The sequence below is a fragment of the Carcharhinus amblyrhynchos genome, chromosome 12 (genome assembly GCF_965287045.1).
Source record: "Carcharhinus amblyrhynchos chromosome 12, sCarAmb.v2.hapA, whole genome shotgun sequence".
Taxonomy (NCBI): domain Eukaryota; kingdom Metazoa; phylum Chordata; class Chondrichthyes; order Carcharhiniformes; family Carcharhinidae; genus Carcharhinus; species Carcharhinus amblyrhynchos.
This window is the reverse complement of record NC_137335.1, coordinates 14,850,251-14,870,900: the sequence shown is the minus strand read 5'-3', so window position 1 is coordinate 14,870,900 and position 20,650 is coordinate 14,850,251. Positions and strand designations below refer to the sequence as shown.

Below are 20,650 nucleotides of genomic sequence, written 5' to 3'. Positions count from 1 at the left end.
AGGCCTTTGGCCCAATCTCATACCTACATCCTAACTCTAGATCCTCAACTTCCAGTGCTAAAGTCCATTTCTATCAATCCTGTGCTAACCCCCCCAAATGCCTCTTGCCCTGGCATCCTACTGGTCTTGCCCCAATGCCAGTCGCTCAAGATTGAGTCTCGACAGTAGGCAGCTGGACTGTGTGGGGCACATCAGGTTTCAGGGTCCCTGGGGACATTGAGTAGGGGTCCTGGAATGATTAGTAGTAAGAGGCCATTTTTCTCCCATTAGACCCACCAGCGCTAAAGTCAGATGTGGCACCTCCTGAGCGCGATGTCTCAGGTCAGTTAGTTCAACGCAGGGTGGCCAATATTTTTCAAACTCCTATAGGTGAGCATTTTTTTTAATCGGTCCACTGGATGTGGGCATCGCTGGCTGGCCGAGGACATTAAGAGTCAACCCCTTTGCTGTTTACCTGGAGTCACATGTACTCCAGACCAGGTAAGGCTTTCCTTCGCTAAAGGAATGTTGGTGAACCAGATAGGTTTTCCCAACAATCGACAATGGTTTGTGGTCGTCATTAGACTTTTAATTCCAGATTTTTTATTTTAAATTCAAATTTCACCATCTGCCATGGTGGGATTTGAACCCAGGTCCCCAGGGTATTAGAAATCATAGAAACCCTACAGTGCAGAAAGAGGCCATTTGGCCCATTGAGTCTGCACCAACCACCATCCACTTAGGCCCGATCCCCGTAACCCCACATATTTACCTCGCTAATCCCTCTGAGCTACGCATCCCGGGACACTAAGGGGCAGTTTAACATAGCCAATGCGCCTAGCCTGCACATCTTTGGACTATGGGAGGAAACCAGGGGAAACCCACGTAGACACGGGGAGAACGTGCAGACTCCGCACAAAGCCAGTCACCCGAGGCCGGAATCGAACCCAGGTCCCTGGAGCTGTGAGGCAGCAGCGCTAACCACCGTGCCAGCCCCACGTAATTGTGACATTAGCACCGGTACAAGTGTAGTGTTTGGTTTCGGATTGGTTGTAAGTGTGTGGGAAAGGTGGGTAAATACCGATTGAGGTACAGTGGAGAATGTAGCGCGAGGCATGAGTGCGTTAACGGTGTAGGTGGTGGGAGCCGGAACTGCGACGGAAAGCCAGTATTCCTTTCGGGAAGCTACCATCCGTGAATGGAGAAAAATCAATCCAAAGAACTAGGGCTGATTAACAAGACAGAAATATCAGAACAAACGATAAACATATCCATCGGGACTCAGAAAAATCGAATTCATAAAGGAACAAACAGTCAAAAAGAAACACTCAAAATCAAAGTAAAATTCACGATTTTTCTCAATTCCATGCAGGGGCTGTGGGGAAAGGGGTTGGGGCGGGGGGGGTAAGCAGGAGAGAGCATGAAGGGGGTGCAGGGCCTGTATGTCCTGTTCAGGGAACTCTTTGGCATGAAATCATGGCACCCACTGTCAGATGCAAGGGCTACGTGTTGCCACCCTACCACGTTGGTTATAGAGATTGGCGGAAGTACATTACCGGTCTAGATCGAACGGACAAGCTCCCACCAGACACGGGGCTGAGGGAGCCGGACGAGTCCAAATCATCGGCTGAAGACCACGACACCAGGTCCTGGAAGGAAGAAGAGGTCCTTGAATCAGCACACCAAGAGACCCACCAACATCCTCCCATCCACTGGCTCCGTCTACACTTCCCGCTGCCTTGGTAAAACAATCAGCATAATCAAGGATCCCACGCACTCTCTCTTCCACCTTCTTCCATTGGGAAAAAGATACAAAAACCTGATAACACGTACCAACCGGCTCAAGAACAGCTTCTTCCCTGCTGCCGTCAGACTTGTGAATGGACCTATCTTTATTTATTAGTGTCACAAGTCAGCTTACATTGACACTGCAATGAAGTTACTGTGAAAATCCCCTAGTCGACACACTCTGGCATCTGTTTGGGTACACTGAGGGAAGGTTTAGCATGGCCAATGCACCTAACCAAGTCTTTTGGACTGTGGGAGGAAACTGGAGAACGTACAGACTCCGCTCAGTGACTTAAGTTGGGAATTGAACCCGGGTCCCTGGCACTGTGCCACTATGCCATCTTGCTGCCCATTTATTAAGCTGATCTTTCTCTACACCCGAGCTATGACTGCAACATTTATATTCTGCACCCTCTCCTTTCCTTCTCTCCTATGTACTCTATGAACAGTATGCTTTGTCTGTGTAACATGCAAGAAACAATACATTTTTTTCACTGTTTACTAATACACGTGACAAATAATAAATCAAATCAATATCAATAGGGACTTCATGTTATTCACAGAACAATAAATTAGGAGTTACGAGTCAGGGTTTTGCACTTTTCAGACTAACATGAAAAGTGGGGAGGGAAAAAACACAAGTAAGAACAGAATTAGACATCCAAAGGCCTTATCAACTTATATTCAACGCTAAACCTTTCAGTTACCGAGTGTTATTTGCATTCCACATTAGATGCAATTCATTAACATTTAGCGCACCGAACAAGGTCATTACGGCTTTGCAATGTTGTTTAATTGCATTCCCTGTTCATTGTTTAATACAATTCCCATTGTGAGGAATTACAGGAAACTGCAGCTCTCCATTGGAGCACATCCTTTACCTACTCAGTAATTCCACCCTGAATGCATTGCCTTTGAACACAAACCCTTGTTTATTGGCAAGATTAATCAGGAGATCCCCAGATCTCGAGGAGCCTCGGTCAGTGCCTGTTTGTGGACTGGAACCCAAGAGAAATGGACACACAGCTCCTTCCATCAGCTCCCTGAGCCTCACCCAGGGAGATTCCACCCTCACTCTATAAATCAACCAGAGTGTCTCTGGGCTGTTGGGGAGAGAGAGTATCCCCATGGTACCAATCCACATAGTGTCCAGGTACACTGGAGCAGAGTCAGATCCTGATTAATAACACGGTGACTAACTCAACTCATACACCCTGCCAAAAGAACACAACACACTGTACTGATGCCAATAGCACCTGACTGACACAACACCACACAATACAACAGACACAGACTCCAGGTGCACACACACATACCAGCCCCGCACTCACACCCCAAGCCCACACTCACATACTCCCACCCCCCGCACTCACGCAGACTCCCCTGTCGCACTCACACATTCCCCATGCAGCACACGCAGTCCCCCCCACCACACACACACACACACACACGTGCTACCACACAAAGGCCGGAAGTGGGGATGTTCACTGATGACTGCACAATGTTCAGCACCGTTCACGTCAGATACTGAAACAGTCCACGTCCAAATGCAGCAAGACTGGGACAATATCCAGGCTTAAGCTGACAAGTGACATTTGTGCCACATAAGTCCCGGACAATGGCTGTCTCCAAGAGAGGATCTAATCTTCGCTCCTTGACAATCAATGGCATTATCATTGCTGAATCCCCACTATTCCTGGGGGTTACTATTGACCAGAAACTGAACTGGTCTAGCTATATAAATGTTGTGGTTACAAGAGCAGACCAAAGACTCAGCAATAACTAACACATATCCTAACTCCCCAAAACCTATCCACCATCTACAAGACACAAGTCAGGAGTGTGATGGAATACTCTTCACTTGCCTGGATGAGTGTAGCCCCAACAACACTCAAGAAGCTTGGCAACATCCAGGACAAAGCAGCCTGCTCCCTCCACCATTGACTCCCTCCACCACTGACACTCATTAGTAGTAGCGTGTACTATCTACAAGATGCACTGCAGCAACGTGGGGTTAAAGGAATAGGGCATGCATGGGATTGTGGTCGATGCAGGCTCGATGGGCTGAGTGGCCTCCTTCCGTAGTGTCAGGATTCTCTATGAATTCCCCAAAGATTCTTGGATTGTATCTTCCAAATCTGCAACCATTTCCATCTAGAAGGACAAGGGCAGCAGATACCTGGGAACACCACCACCTGCAAGTTCCCCTCTAAGCCGCACACCATCCTGACTTGGAAATATATCACCGTTCCTTCTTGTCACTAGGTCAAAATCCTGGAATTCCCTTTCTAACAGCACTGTGGGTGTACCTACACAACATAGACTGCAGTGTTTCAAGAAGGCAGCTCACCACCACCTTCTCAAGGGTAACTAGGGATGGGTAATAAATGCTGGCCAGACAGCGACGCCCATGTCCCATGAATGAATAAAAGAACACACTCACACATTGGGCGGAACTTTCCTGCACTGGCCACCATGGGAATCGCAGCAGGCGGGGAGGGATGGACCATACAAAGGCCTGTGGACCTCGGACAGGAATTTCCAGCCGTGGGGCAGGGACACGGAAAATCACACCCGGAATGTCAAAGGAGCCAAACACAACCTGCACAATTCCATACGGGTAGGCACCAGCAACATGGCACAGAGAATGACAGTGTGAGTGGATCCGCCTAAGACAATAAATAGGAACATTGTCCCGAAGATTGGAAAATTTCTGCTCCTGTTTCCAAACACGGGATGAAAAGATACACATCGCTGTGCGACGGCGAGCAAATAACACAAACACAAAGCACTCAACCTGGGTGAAGGTTAGCCAGACAGTTTCCATGAAAACACTGGTGCCTTCACCCACTTTCACACAGGACCTCCGGCAGACATGTCAATGCAGTAAGAAGTCTCACAACACCAGGTTAAAGTCCAACAGGTTTATTTGGTAGCAAATGCCACTGACTTTCGGGCCTTCATCAGGTGAGTGACTTTAACCTGGTCTTGTGAGGCTTCTTACTGCGTTTACCCCAACGCCAGCACCTCCACATCAAGACGTGTCAATGCATCAGGCATTTTATTTTGCATACCCATTAGCCTCCATCGATGGCAGCCCCATTGACGTCCTTACCTGTGTAGCAGAACCTGCGTTAATCCCACCCTCCAGGGAGCCGGCACCTGTACCACCCTTTCCCCTCGCCCCATCCTGGATGCCACCCACTGCTGACTCTCCACATGCAGATCCTGCCTCTACGCCAATCTCTAAAAAGACACATATATGGGGCAGGATTCTCCGGCCAGACCAGGTAAGGATGGCCAATTTCCCTCTCTATAGGACATTACTGAACCAAGTAATCGCTCCCCCGAAAACCGGAGATTCCCACCCACCTTCAATGTACCTTTACATGGTCCATCCCTCCATCCCGCTAGAATTCCAGTGGCAACGGGATGGGAGAATTCCGGCTATGATATACATTGAGGGGAGGCAGTGGCATTGTGGTAATGTCACTGGGCTAGTTTCTTTTCTCAAGCCGGAGTGAGGCGACTTGCAAGCCATGCCCAGCATGCCTTTTAGTTCGATCTTTTATTCTATGCTTCTCAAACTTCATTTTAATTCTTTTAAACCCCTCTAACAATGCTCTAATTCTGACAGATTTGGTGATCCTTAGGCTGTATACTCTGTCTCTGACTGTAACACTACATTCTGCACTCTCTCCTTTCCTTCTCCATGAACGGTATGCTTTGCCTGAATAGCCTTTAAGAAACAATACCTTTCACTGTATACTAATACACGTGACAATAATAAATCAAATCAAATCAAAAGGCAATTCAGCACCGACAGACTGGACCATTTAGGATTGGTTCCATTGACGTACCGTTTGACTGCTGCACATGTCCAATAGTCTCTCCAACTCCTTCAGATCTTGGGTGACCTCTTTCAGAAGGAGTTTGAGACGGTTGCCAATGACGTGGACCTTCTCCTTGGCTTCCAGGCAGTCCCTGCCCTCCGCATTTACCAGCAGCTGGCTGGACATGTCCTGCAGGGAGGCCACCTTCAGCTGAGACTCCAGCAACTCCCGTCTGATTTGCTAAATTGGCATACAAAAGACACACACTCCGATTGGAATTAGAACTGCAGAATGATGGCATACACGGCACAAACATCCTGGTAATCAATTATTTCATAGAATCCCTATTGTACAGAAGGAGGCCATTCGGCCCATCGAGTCTGCATCGACCACAATCCCACCCAGGCTCTTTCCCCATTACCCTACTAGTGCCCCTGATACCAAGGGGCAACTTACCATGGCCAATCCACCCAACCCGTACATCTTTGGAGGGTGGGAGGAAACGGGAGCGTCCAGAGGAAACCCACACAAACACAGGGAGAATGTGCAAACTCTGCACATTGACCCAAGCCAGGAATCGAACCTGGGTCCCTGGCACTGTGAAACAGCAATGCCGCCGTGCCAATGTTTCCATGGGGTCTTACACATCTTCAGCACATGCTTGATAACCATAGTGGTACGCTTGCGCTGCGGTGATTATACATCATAGCAGCAGCCAAAGTTGGGCACAGTAAGATCCCAGAAACAGAGGGGAGATCATGATCTCTTTTAATAATGTTGCTGGAGAGGTTAATGTTGGCCTGAAACTGGGAGGAATACGCCTATGCCTCTTTGAACCAATGTTGTGCAGCCTCCCATCCATTTTAAAAGGGTAGAGAAGATATTGGTTTAAAGATTCTTCTGAAAGATAGTAGCTTTGATAGTGCAGCACTCCCTCAGTATCGCACCAGAACGGCAGGCCGGTGCTATATTTAATGACCATATATATGTCAAATGATCAAGAGTGGCATCTGCTCTTTGCTATAATGAAGTTACCAGCCAGTACCAATTGTTCAGAGTCACACACCCACATTACTACACAAGTTCAGATCAAATGATTGGCGGTTAGATGATGGATTGCACTGACGTAGATGCAACATCTATAGTGCGGGCGGGGAGTAATTGGGAGACATTGGGATGAAGACAGTGTGTTGACTGAGGGAATAAAACTGACTCGCCCATAACTCAAAAAAAAATCCTGATTTATAACGTCAGCACCTGTTGGAGTCTGAATGCAATGAAATGGATGTTAAAACCACGGCGGAACTGTGACGTCCTCCCATCCAATTCTCCCCCCCATTCTTTCACTCCCTCTCCCTATCGCTTCCCCCACTTTCCTGTCCTGTCAGTCACCTACACATCACAACCATCCCATTCCCAGAGAGAGATCTGTGTGTGTGTGTGAGTGAGTGTGTGTGAGTGAGAGTGTGTGTGTGTGTGTGTGAGTGTCAGTGTGCATGGGTGTGTATGTGTGTGTGTGAGTGTGAGTGTCAGTGTGCATGGGTGTGTGTGTGTGAGTGAGTGTGTATGTGCATGTGTGTAAGTGTGTGTGTGTCAGTGTGTGTGTGAATGTCAGTGTGAGTGTGTGTGTAAGTGTGTGTGTGTGTGCGAGAGTATGTGTGAGTGTGTGTGAGTGAGAGGATTGTGTGTAATTGTGTGTGTGAGAGTGTGTGTGTGAGTGTGTGTGCGTGTGTGTATGAATGTGTGTGTAAGTGTCAGTGTGAGTGTGTGAGTGTCAATGTGTGCGCGTATGTGAGTGTGTGAATGTGAGTAAGTGTGTGCGAGTGTGTGTGTGAGTGCAAGTGTGCGAGTGTGTGTGTGTGCGTGTGAATATGTGTGTGTGTGTGTGTGTGTGTGAGTGTGTGTGTGAGTGTGAGTGAGTGTGTGTGTGTATGAGAGTGTGTGTATGTGAGTGTGTATGAGCTGTGTATTTGTGTATGTGTATATGTGTGTGAGTGAGAGGATTGAGTGTGTGTGTGTGTTAGTGTGAGTGTGTGTTAGTGTGAGAGTGTGAGGGTTGTGTGTGTTGTGTGTTCTGTGAGAGGGTTCTGTCGGTGTGTGTGTGTGAGGGTTTTCTACCCAATGTTGTCTATTCAGTTTCTCACACAATGAGATACACTGCCATCTAGTGTGTATCTAAGGAAGCTTGCTGTGAAATTTGAATTTAAAAGCACGCTCTGCTAATGGCTCTGTACCGTGGTTCCGGGTCCCATCCTATTTTCGTGTGGGGTTAGCTTGCTGCAGCGCTGCTGAGTGACAGGAATGGGAAGAGCAGAGAAAGCAGGGAGACATTCCACTGGGGTCTCACTCCCTAATCATTCCCGGAGGCCCGGGCGGGAATCTGCTGGGAATGGGGATATATAAGAAAAGAATTAAGATTGGCTGTGTTACAGGAGAAGGGTTTTTTTTAAAAAAAGGTGAAGTTATTAACAATATAAACACAGAAAATGCTGGATAAATTCAGTAGCTCTGGCAGCATCTGTGAAGAGAGCAGGATGGTGGTACAGTGGTTAGCACTGCTGCCTCACAGCTCCAGGGTTGTGAGTTCAATTCTGGTCTAGGGTCACTGTTTGTGTGGAGTTTGCACGTTCTCCCCGTCTACATGGGTTTTCTCCAGGTGCTCCAGTTTCCTCCAAAGATGTGTGGGTTAGGTGGATTGGCCATGCTAAATTGTCACTTAGTGTCAGGAGGATTAGCAGCGTAAATACATAGGGTTACAGGAATAGGCTCTATGTGGGATTGCTGCTGGTGCAGGCTTGATGGGCTGAATGGCATCCTTCTGCAGTGCAGAGATTCTATGAAACAGTGTTGAGTCTGGATGACTCTTCTACAGATCTAATGAGGGATAGAAATGTCAAGATGAGAAGGGAAATGTGTGGGGGAGGTTTTTCACACAGAGAGTGGTGGGTACCTGGAATGCGCTGCCAGAGGAGGTGGTGGAAGCAGGCACATTAGTGATGTTTAAGAGGCATCTGGATGGGTACATAGACAGAGAGGTAAGGGCAGAAAGTTTTTTTTTAAGTCTAGTTAAGTCAACATGTTCAGTATGGGTTTGGGGGGCTGAAGGGCCTGTTCTTTGTGGTGAATTACATGGGTTGGAGAGGGGTGCGTTGGAGATTAGAAAGGCAGGGATGGGGGTGAGAGAGAATGACAAAAATGTCATCGACACAAAACATAATGGTGGCATTTGGGACTGAAGGAGTGTTAATAGTGGAATAGAGGTAAGATCATTTGGCCCATCAGGTCTGTACTGACCACAATCCCACCCAGACCCTATCCCTGCAGCCCCATGCACTTACCCTGCTAATCCCCCTGGCACTAAGGGTCAATTTAGCATGGCCAATCAATCTAACCCACCCATCTTTGGACTGTGGGAGGAAACTGGGGCACCTGGGGGAAACCCACATAGACACTGGGAGAGTGTGCGAACTCTGCACAGATAGTGACCCGAGGCCGGAATTGAACCTGGCACCCTGGCACTGTAAGGCAGCAGTGCTAACCACTGTACCACCGTGCCACCCTAAGCACTAGGCTATTAGCATGGACATACTCCAATGTTGGGTGTGCGGGTGATATCTGGTGCTGTTCTCCTTGTGTCTCAGGTTTGCTGCTGAACATTAATCTCTGCATAAAGGTGAAAAGGGGCAACGTTTTAGGGAACTCTATCTTATCATCCTCTGCCCCTCCAATCTCAACATCATCCCCACCTTCCCTCGTCACCTCCTCTCCAGTAACACTGGGCATAATCGGAGTTTATTCATCGTGTGTGACAGAAAAAAGGAGCGAAGGGGGAGACTGCAGTGTAACTCTCACCATCAATGTCTTGTGGTGGTCCTGTAGGGTGTCCGTATCCAGGTTGGGGTCGATGGGGAGAATTTCGTTCCTCCGTCTGTCGATGTTCTCCAGCCAGAGCAGGAGGCCATGGCTCATCTCATGGAAGTCCTGCGGACACGGGAAAGGGGAGGACAACCTCAGGATGGGGTCACAACGGATCCGTCAATCCCAGCTACCGGCAGGCTCACAGGGAAGCCACATCTACACGTTAGCCTCAGCTCAGTGCTAGTACCTCCCTGGTCAGAACATTACAGGACAAGTATGTAGTACTTTGAACACATTTCTGTTATTCATTCGTGGGAACAAAGAACAAAGAACAACACAGCACGGGAAACAGGCCCTTCGGCCCAACGAGCCCGCGCCACCGTCCCACTGTCTCAGTGACCTATTTATGATTTTAGTCTACGCCTAATGTGCGAGGATCAGGGAGGTCCAATATAGGGACAATTTAGTACCCAATCAATCAGCCTAAAACCACATCTTTGGGATGTGGGAGGAAACCGGAGTACCCGGAGGAAACCCACGCAACCACGGGGAGAACGTGCAAACTCCCACAGACACAGGCCCAAATCCATGTGTCCGCACAGCAACAGAGATAGTCTCTGAGCTGTCATGTTGCCCTCGAGATGGTCCAGTTTAAGCACACTAACGACATGAAGCAATAGGCAACTCCCGAAGCAACGTCCAAGAGCAGCCCACTACAACCTGCCGCATGCATGCCCCTTGCTGGACTTAAATGCCTGTGGAGACAAAAAAATTCATTATTAAACAGGCAAAGACTGTAACATCCCTGAGGCAAAAGCGTAATCCCAAGCCTACAATGTTTAGTAAGGCCTGCTATATCCCCCTATATGTAGCCCGCTCATGTGGCTGTCTAAGTGACTCTTAAACAACCCTAGCGTGCCTGCTTCCACCACCTTACTCGGCAGTGCATTCCACACCCCCACTACCCTTTGCGTGAAAAACTGCCCTCTAATATTTGTCTTATACCTAGCCCCCCTCACCCTAAGCCCGTGACCCCTCGTTCTATCCATTTCTAATAGCGGAAAAAGCTTACCACCATTTACTCTATCTATCCCCTTCACAATCTTATAAACCTCTATTAGATCCCCCCTCAGCCGTCGTCTCTCAAGGGAAAACAGCCCAAGTTCGTTCAATCTTTCCTCGTAAGACAGCCCTTCCATACCAGGCAGCATCCTGGTAAATCTCCTCTGCACTCTCTCCAGGATCTCTACATCCTTCCGGTAGTACGGCGACCAGAACTGGACGCAGTACTCCAAGTGAGGCCTAACCAACGTTCTATACAACTGCAACATCAGACTCCTACTCTTATATTCTATACCTCTTCCTATGAAGGCTAACATACCATACGCTTTCCTCATCACATTCTGCACCTGCACCGACACCTTCAGGGACTTGTGCACTTGCACCCCCAGGTCTCTCTGCGTATCTATACTCCGGATAGTTCTACCTTTTATCGTATAACTCCCCTCCACATTATTCCGGCCAAAGTGCATCACCTCGCATTTCTCCGGATTAAATTCCATTTGCCATCTATCTGCCCAATCTACCAGCCTGTCTATGTCCTGTTGCATTGCCAGGCACTGCTCCTCAGTACCCGCCAATCCAACCATCTTAGTGTCATCAGCAAATTTGCTGATCACACCACCTACCCCCTCTTCCAAGTCATTAATATATACCACAAATAGAAGAGGTCCTAGTACCGAGCCCTGCGGCACACCACTGGTGACAGACCTCCAATTGGAAAAGGAGCCTTCCACTACTACCCGCTGTCTCCTCCTCCCAAGCCAGTTCTCCACCCATCTACATACCTGGCCTTGTATCCCATGAGCCTTCACCTTTTCTATCAGCCTACCATGAGGGACCTTGTCAAACGCCTTACTGAAATCCATATAGACGACATCAACTTGGAGACATGGGTTTCACTGGCCATTTGGCCCATCGGGTCTGTACCGACCACATTCTGTACCAGCCAGCATTTACTGCCTACCCCCAGTTGCCCTTGCACTAAACTAGGCCATTTCAGAGGGCAGTTGAGAGTCAACCACATCGGTGTGACTCTGGAGGCCAGACCGGGTAAGGACTGTAGATTTCCTGCCCTAAGGGTCATTAGTGAACATCATCAATGCTGACACTCCCAGTACAACACTGAGGGGATGCAGCACTGTCAGAGGTGCCCTCTTTCAGCGAGATGTTAAAAACACGTGCTGTCAGCCCTTGGAGGCCAATGAAATAACCTACTGTGCTGTTTGGGGAGTTCTCCCGGAGTCCTGACAAACCTTTCCTCCACCAACAGCAACGATGCAGGTTAACTGGTCATTTGTTGCTGTGTCTGTGAGCTTGCTGTGCACCAATTGGGTGCTCCATTTCCCTACATTACCACAGTGACTACACTTCAAAGCTATCACACAGGTTGTAAAGTGCTCTGGATCATCCTCTGGGCATGAAGGTGTTACAAAAATGCAAAGTTGCTTTTTTTTTCTTAATTACTCAAGTACTTGTAGACAGAGAAAGAATGACGACAACAATAATAGTAATATTGGCTTTAAGAGGCTGTTTTGTCTGAGAGTTAAGCACGCTGGGATTATTGGTCAATTTATAATTAAAACCAGATGCAGGTCTTAAGGTTAATCTGAATCAGGAATCAGGTCTGGGAAGTTGTTTACTTTTGAGTAGACACAATGATGTCAAATTTTATTGCCGTTATGCGAAAGGCATGAAGTTTGAACCAAGCAGAATGGCATCATCTACAAGTAATCTCATTGGATGTTTGAGTCATGTGATCAGTTTCTGGTTACATAATTGGCTGGATGACAGAGAATTTTCAGGAAGCAAGTGAAGCAGTCTTTTATTTGCCATTAACAACACTATAGAGATTCACCATTGTAGGAAGTGTGCCCTGAAGGAACTCTTCAGAGAGGAGATTGATTCCACAGCGGGGATATTCTTGGCTAAGGTTTTTCTTAAACTCGATAAATAGTGTCTATTTTCAGCTAAATAACTAAAGTTAATGTTCAGTTAAGAGTTAAATTTCAGTAAAAGAGTTGCAACTTTTTAAGTTTGAGTACGTACCTAAAATGTCAAATAAAGGGAGATTGTTGAATGAATTAAAGAGTCGACTCCTGTTCCTGTTTGTCTCATTAAACTGGAATGCTTGGAGTGTGTTTAAACTAACTGCTGAGTAATATACGTGACTCTAAGGGACAAATCAGTTACATCCATTCAGAGGTCATACAGTACTTGATCAACAATTACGACTGTAACTTAGAAGAACCTACACAGCTAGTGTCCACAACCCAACCTCCTGTCCCTCCTAGGGATCTGTTGGATTAGACAGAACTGTTTGATACTCTGAATAGTCACACACTGTTTGTGTACCTTTAAGAGATTTTCTTTTTAATTCATGCTCACAGCCTTAGGTGATGTCACTGACGCGAAGAGAGAAAACTGTGGGCAGCTCAGGTGACAGGGACTGCATTTTCCATTTCAGCTTGGAGCCACAGGTTTGAGGTTTTGAGTTTTAGAAGGGACAGCAAGCTAAAGCATGTGTTTTCTCTCTCTCCCTGTTGTTTTGAAAATGTTCTTGGTTAGCTGAAAACAAGAACTTGTTTTCTTGAAGGGTGAAAATCTGCTGTTGTTGGGGGTTGGACCAGATGTGGGAAGCTGTCTTGTCTTCAAATTGTTCGGAGTGAATCCAGAGAACTGCAGACTTCAACCAAAGGACTTAATTTCTAGCATCACATGAGCATTAGCCTGTGCTGTATTAAACCTGTGAAAAAGGTCTTTGATGTTTTGGGGTTTTAGTCTTAATTGGAACACATTAGAGATATTCATTAAGAGTTATACATTACAGTGGTTGCTTTGTTTATTGTTTGTAATTGATAAAGTTCTTGCTAATTCTCTTACTATACATGTTAACTATATTCTTAAATAAACTTTGTTTGATAAAAGCTCCCTAGTGGCTCATTTGAATCATACCTAACATGAAACATATCGTGCTTTATCCCAGAAATATTCAAGATGTGAAACTTATGATTTAGGTGGGCTTCATAAAATACTTTGGAGTTTTTAATCTGAACCACAACACACACCTTCTTTTGGTTCAAGACATTTGCCCAGAGGAAATGAGGCAGTGTACACCTTTGCCAGAATGATCTATGGGGGACGCCACCACGGTATTACTCACGTGGCACTGCATGAGGGCATCCTGGAGAGTGCGACGCCAGTCCTCCAGCAGGCTGCCAACACGGTCCCACCGCTTGTTCATCTGACTCAAGCGGTCCCGGAGCTCCAGCGCATCACTCGTGTCCGACTGGGTGAACTCAGTGCTGCACAGGTTGATGGACAGGATGATGGCTTTGCGGTTGTCGACTGCCTTTTGCAGCTCCTGAAAGAAACACGGGGAAACAAGGCGAGAGTGACCACATCCATCTCTGAGCTACCACCTCCATCACTCCTGTGAATGAATGAATGGAGGAAGAAACATCCCAGAGTCTAATTTCCTTCCATTGACACGGGATGTTATCAAGGCTGATAACAGCTGGGACAGAGATCTATTAAATCAAACATACATCTATTACATCTAAATAATTTAATATCTGCACACATCTCCGCTATCAATCCACCATTGATAAGTCAACATTTATCATGGACTCTGCCTATGTAAACTTGTGACATTGTAATTACAGCCTCCGGCCTGAAGTGGTGCTGCATGTTTCAGTTTTGTGTGTTCCCCAGTTCCTCTAGTTTAAGCTTAAGTTTTTTTTAAGTATATTATTGTCACAAGTTGGCTTTCATTAACACTGCAATGAAGTTACTGTGAAAATGGCGCAGAGGGACCTCGGGGTCCTTGTGCATGAGTCGCAAAAACCCAGCTTGCAGGTGGTCAGGAAGGCGAATGGGATGCTGGCCTTCATCGCGAGGGGGATTGAATATAAAAGTAGGGAGGTCTTGCTGCAGCTGTATAGGGCATTGGTGAGGCCGCAGCTGGAGTACTGTGTGCAGTTTTGGGCGCCGTACTTACGCAAGGATATTTTGGCCTTGGAGGGAGTGCAGAGGAGGTTTACTAGGCTGATGCCGGAGTTGAGGGGGTTGAGCTATGAGGAGAGGCTGAATAAATTAGGCTTGTACTCGTTAGAGTTTAGAAGAATGAGGGGAGATCTCATTGAGACGTATAAGATGATGAATGGGATGGATAGGATAGAGGTGGAGAGACTCTTCCCGCTCAGAAAGGATAGTAGGACTAGGGGGCATAGCCTCAAGATAAAGGGGGGGCGGTTTAGAACAGAGTTGAGGAGGAACTTCTTCACTCAAAGGGTGGTGAATCTCTGGAATTCTCTGCCCGTTGAAGTGGTGGAGGCTGCCTCGCTAAATATTTTTAAGACGCGGGTTGATGGGTTTTTGATGAGAGAGGGGATTAAGGGTTATGGGGAGAGGGCAGGAAAGTGGAACTGAGCCACGACAGATCAGCCATGATCTTATTGAATGGCGGGGCAGGCTCGAAGGGCTAGATGGCCTACTCCTGCTCCTATTTCTTATGTTCTTATGTGAATCCCCCAGTCACCACATTCCTGTTCGGGTACACTGAGGGAAGTTTAGCACAGCCAATGCACCTAACCAGCACATCTTTCGGACTGTGGGAGGAGATCGGCACACCCAGAGAAAACTTATGCAGACATGGGGAGAACTGCACAAATGTTGACCCAAGGCTGGAATTGAACCTGGGCCCCTGGCGCTGTGAGGCAGCAGAGCTAACCACTGTGCCACCCTCTGCTTCCCAAATTTCAAGCACAGTTTGAAACCCATCCCTTTGTCCACAGCCTGAATTACAATTCAGTTGGTTTACTGATTACTGAGTGTGTTTTCACGGTGATCGGTCCAAAGTGGTTTGTATACGAGCGTGATGCAATCAATAATCACTTCGTACAAAATGACATGGAACTTCATATAAATCCAGATTTAATATTCAATGCTTCTTACTGAAGTACAAAATTATTTGTGTTGTGTGGATCCAAAGGTGTGCAGGTTAGGTTGACTGGCCATACTCAATTGCCCCTTAGGGGGATTAGCAGGGTAAATACGTAGGGTTAAGGGGGATAGGTTGTTGCTGCAGCCTTGATGGGCCAATGGCCTCTTTCTGCACTGTATTGATTCGGTGATGATATATTCAGCAATTTTCTGGATTGACGTCTTGGCAAAATGCACTTCACTGATCTAGAATCATCTGTGGCCGATTTAAAGCGAAAAGCGTAATAATCCTTGACTTTCACCTAAGCCCCTAGTGTTTCAAACCCTATCAATCATTGTGTTAGAGATGATTGATCACTTAGATGGTTGATCACACACAGCTGGTTACAATAGGAGGAGGCTGGGAGCGCCAGCGACTTGGGTCCAATTCCAACCTTGGGTGACTCTTTGCGTGAAGTTGGCATGTTCTTGCCATGTCTGTGTGGGTTTTCTCCAGGTGCTCCAGCTTCCACTCACATTCCAAAGATGTGTAGGTTAAGTGGATTGGCCATGCTAAATTGCCACTTAGTGTCCCAAGATGTGCAGGTTAGATGAATTGGCCATGTTAAATTGCCACTTAGTATCCCAAGGTGTGCAGGTTAAGTGGATTGGCCATGTTAAATTGCCACTTAGTGTCCCAAGATGTGCAGGTTAGGTGGATTGGCCATGCTAAATTGCCACCTAGTGTCCCAAGATGTGCAGGTTAGATGAATTGGCCATGCTAAATTGCCACTTAGTGTCCCAAGATGTGCAGGTTAGGTGTCATCCGGACTCGTAACATTAGCTTTTTTCTCTCCTTACTGATGCTGCCAGACTTGCTGAGATTTTCCAGCATCTTCTCTTTTGGATACATTCATGGATGGGAAAGGATTAGAGGGACGTGGGTCAAACACGGGCAGTTGGGAGTAGCTGGAAGGGCATAGTGGTCAGAAGGGACTGGTTAGGCCGAAGGGCCTGTTTTGGTGCTGTGTTGCTTTATGGCTGTGTGAATGAAGGTAGGGACACAGGGACTGACGATATAACGGGGTGGAAGGAGGCAATCTGGGCAATGGGGAGAATATAGTCTCTTCCACTATCAAAGTGAGAGGTCTCCGTCACAGAGGAGGGATTGGGGACATACCTTGAGCTTTTTAATGCGTAGCTCTATGGTCTGGATGTTGGTGCTGATGTCCAGCCTGCTGAGATGTTCCAGCTCTTCCTCGGTCTCACTCAGCCACTCCCAGATGCTGTCCAGGTCAGAGTTGAACTGCTGCCACTGCTGGAGGTTCTGTTTCATCCTCAGCTCCTTGTTGAGAGCCTGGGCTTGGATCAACTCCCAGCGTTCAATCACCCCTGTGAAAGAAACAAGAGAGCTCTGTAACAGGTCAACTCAGCTCTGCGACCTCAACAATACCCATCCTGCATCGATACAGGATTACCTCAAATTACACAAACCTACAATACCCTCCTTATAGCTGAACTCTGAACTCCTCCCTATATTAGTGTATGTTATGAGGTACATTGGAAAGGGCAGTTAATAAAGCTTATAATATTAATACGGACCTAGAGTACAAGAGCAAGAAGGCTGTGCTGAACTTATACCAGGGTGGCCACAGTGGCACTGCTGCCTCTTGGCGCCAGGGACCCGGGTTCAATTCCAGCCTCGGGTCACTGTCTGTATGGAGTGCGCACATTCTCCCTATGTCTGCGTGGGTTTCCTCATGGTGCTCTGGTCTCCTCCCACAGTCCAAAGATGTGCAGATTAGGTTGACTGGCCATAATAAATTGACCCTTAATGTCAGGAGGATTAGGAGGGTCATTATGTGGGGTTATGGGGATAGGATAGGACCTGGGTGGGATTGTAGTTGGTGCAGGCTTGATGGGCCAAATGGCCTCCTTCCATGATTCTATACAAGACACTAGTTAGACTTGAGCTGGAATATTGTGTACGGTTCTGGATGTCACATTAAAGAAAGGATGTCAATGCATTGGAGAGAGTGCAGAAAATACTACACAGAAGGTAGGAGCAGGAGGAGGCCATTTGACCCTTTGAGCCTGCTCTGCCATTCATCACGATCATGGCTGATTTGTCCAATTCAATAGCCTAATCGTGCTTTCTCCCCATTGATCGCATTCGCCCTGAGTGCTAAATCCAGCCACCTCTTGAATACATTCAATGTTTTGGCATCAACTACTTCCTGTGGTAATGAATTCCACAGGCTGACCACTCTTTGGGTGAAAAAATGTCTCCCCATCTCCATCCTAAATGGTCTACCCTGAAACCTCAGATTGTGACCCCTGGTTCTGGAGTCCCCCACCATCGGGAACATCCTCCCTGCATCTACCCTGTCTAGTCCAGTTAGAATTTTATAAGTATGAGATTTCCCCCATCATTCGTCTGAAATCCAGCAAAAACAATCCTAACCTAGTCAATCTCTCCTCGTACAGCAGTCCCGCCATCCCTGGAATCAGCCTGGGAAACATTCAGTGCACTCCCTCGAAAGCAAGAACATCCTTCCTCAGAAAAGGGGACCAAAACTGCACACAATACTCTAGGTGTGGCCTTACCAAGGCCCTGTATAATTGTCACAAGACATCCCTGTTAGTTAGATGTGTGCTGCGCTGTACTGTGGAAGTGATGCTGGCTTCAGAATGACTAGATGTGCGATCGCTCACCTGAGGTCTGTGTCTCTGTGCTGGTTAGGTTAATTAGGCCAGAGAGTTTGTCCTCCTCTTCTTTGAGTTTATGTCCCACCCTTTTCACCGTCTCAATGCTCCCACGGCATTCTGACAGCAGTTTCATCTGGAACAGAGAGGGGTGGAGACTGAGTAGACGCGAGTCTTCAACTGGCAGCCCTGATCCATAATCGGCAGAACACAACACCTCCTGTTGGTGCAGGCGCCTAGAGCCACCATTTAATTTGCACAGAAAATAAAGCACGGATAACAGAATGCAACCGTACTTGGGTTACACCCAGTGCAAACATTTAACGTAGAACAACAGCTCTTGGTTGCCCGAGAAAAGCAATGTTTAGAGAAATCGAAGTGTGCCCCACCCTGGCAATGGGGCACAGGAACAGGAGTAGGCCATTCAGCCCCTCATTGAATGCTGGACTATTGGATCCAGCATTCACAATTACAAACGGGAACAGGTGTGATCAGAAACACTGGTTTACATTTTTTATGGACATTTTGCGCGAAAAATGGATCGATGTCTGGAATGTGTTCCTTAAATCCCGGAATCCCATTAAATAAAATGGGTACTTGGTGATTATTCCCTATCCCCAACACTAACCTTGAGAAGGTGGTGGTGAGCTGCCTTCTTACACTGTCATAGTCCATGCAGTGTAGGTACACCCACAGTGCTGTTAGGGAGGGAGTGCCAGGATTTTGACCCAGTGAAGGAACGGCTGATATATTTCCAAGTCAGGATGGTGAGTGGAGGGTAACTTCCAGGTGGTGTGTTCCCATGTGTCTGCCACTCTTGCCCTTCTGGATGGGTAGTGGGTGTGGAAGATGCTGTCTGAGGAACCTTGGTGAGTTCCTGCAGTGCATCTTGTAGATGGTGCAAACGACTGCCACTGCTCCATTGGTGGTGGAAGGAATGAATGTTTTGTGATAGGGGTGGCAAACAAGTGGGGACTGCTTTGTCCTGGATGGTGTTGAGTGTTGTTGGAGCTGCACTCATCCAGGCAAATGGATTTGAATTTAGTTTAAAGAAAGGCTCTGGATATAACGAAGAAGCTATCATTAAAAGTACCCCTGAAAATGTTGGATTGGCATAAATATCAACAGGTTAACTGATGTCTGAAGTCTCACAATGCCAGGTTAAAGTCCAACAGATTTATTTGACAGTAAGCGCCTTTCGGAACAAGGCGGCACGGTAGCACAGTGGTTAGCACTGCTGTTTCACAGCTCCAGGGTCCTGGGTTCGATTCCTGGCTTGGGTCACTGTCTGTGTGGAGTTTGCACATTCTCCTCATGTCTGTGTGGGTTTTCTCCGGGTACGCCGGTTTCCTCCCACCGTCCAAAGATGTGCGGGTTAGGTTGATTGGCCATACTAAGAAATTGCCCCTTAGTGTCCAGGGATGCATAGGTTAGAGGGATTAGTGGGTGGGATATGGGGCTAGGGCCTGGGTAGGATTGTGTTCAGTGCAGGCTCAATGGGCCGAAGGGCCTCTTTCTGCACTGTCAGGATAAAAAGCGTGGGATTACAGGGATAGGGCCTGGGTGGGACTGTGCGAGCTTGATGGGCCAAATGGCCCCCTTCTTCACTGTAGGCATTCCACAATGCTATGAAATATTGAAAATGCTGGAAAATCTCAGCAGGTTTGACAACATCTGTGAGGAGAGAATAGAGCCAATGTTTGTCAGAGCTTGAAAGGACATTTAGGGGTGATGTCAGCAAAGACTTCGAGCAAAGGGTCATGAAAACCTAGAATTCTCACCCAAAAATCTGGTGAGGTGAGGGGTCAATTTAAATGCCCAAACTCAAATTAGGCTGTGGTATTATGGGTTACAGAACCATGGTGACTAAATGGAGTTAGTACAGATCAGCCATGACGGAACTGAGCAGCGAAATAGGCCGGTGGGGCTGAATGGCCTCCCTCTGTGACTATAATGGGGAGCTCGACAGTTTACACCATAGTGGGAGACAAGCAAAAGTCTGCCCCTGCTCTTTACTCAGTAACAATCATCTCCAAATTTTTAGAGGAGGTGATGGCCTAGTGGTATTATCGCTAGACTATTAATCCAGAAACTCAGCTAATGTTCCCAGGGACCGGGGTTCAAATCCAGCCACCGCAGATGGAATTCAAATTCAATAAAAAATATCTGGATTTAAGAACATACTAATGACCATGAAACCATTATTGATCGTCGGAAAAACCCATCTGGTTCACTGATGTCCTTTAGGGAAGGAAGGTTAGGGATCCAGGAAATTTGCCGCCCTTACCCGGTCTGGCCTACATGTAACTCCAGAGCCACAGCAATGTGGTTGACTCTCAACTGCCCTCGGGCATCTAGGGATGGGTAATAAATGTTGGCCCAGCCAGCGACGCCCATGTCCCATGAATGAATAAATTTAAAAAATGCAAAGCTTTATGCCGTCTTCCCTGGGGTTGAAGACAGGTTCATGACATTGCAGCTTGGTTATCTAATCCATGGGCTGG

General features: G+C 47.3%; 1 protein-coding gene across 8 annotated transcripts in view; it reads right to left on the bottom strand.

Moving 5' to 3' along the window:
• Nucleotides 1-20,650, bottom strand: part of syne1b (spectrin repeat containing, nuclear envelope 1b) — a 415,064-nt gene that overhangs the window by 15,275 nt on the left and 379,139 nt on the right. For all 8 annotated transcript variants that reach the window (XM_080200097.1, XM_080200090.1, XM_080200089.1 and 5 more), the window contains 6 exons: nucleotides 18,156-18,282; nucleotides 16,621-16,832; nucleotides 13,681-13,881; nucleotides 9,453-9,581; nucleotides 5,628-5,840; nucleotides 1,536-1,628 (listed from right to left, as the gene is read on the bottom strand). In XM_080200097.1, coding sequence (XP_080056223.1) covers nucleotides 1,536-1,628; nucleotides 5,628-5,840; nucleotides 9,453-9,581; nucleotides 13,681-13,881; nucleotides 16,621-16,832; nucleotides 18,156-18,282 — 975 coding nt within the window. The remainder of the gene's footprint in view (nucleotides 1-1,535; nucleotides 1,629-5,627; nucleotides 5,841-9,452; nucleotides 9,582-13,680; nucleotides 13,882-16,620; nucleotides 16,833-18,155; nucleotides 18,283-20,650) is intronic.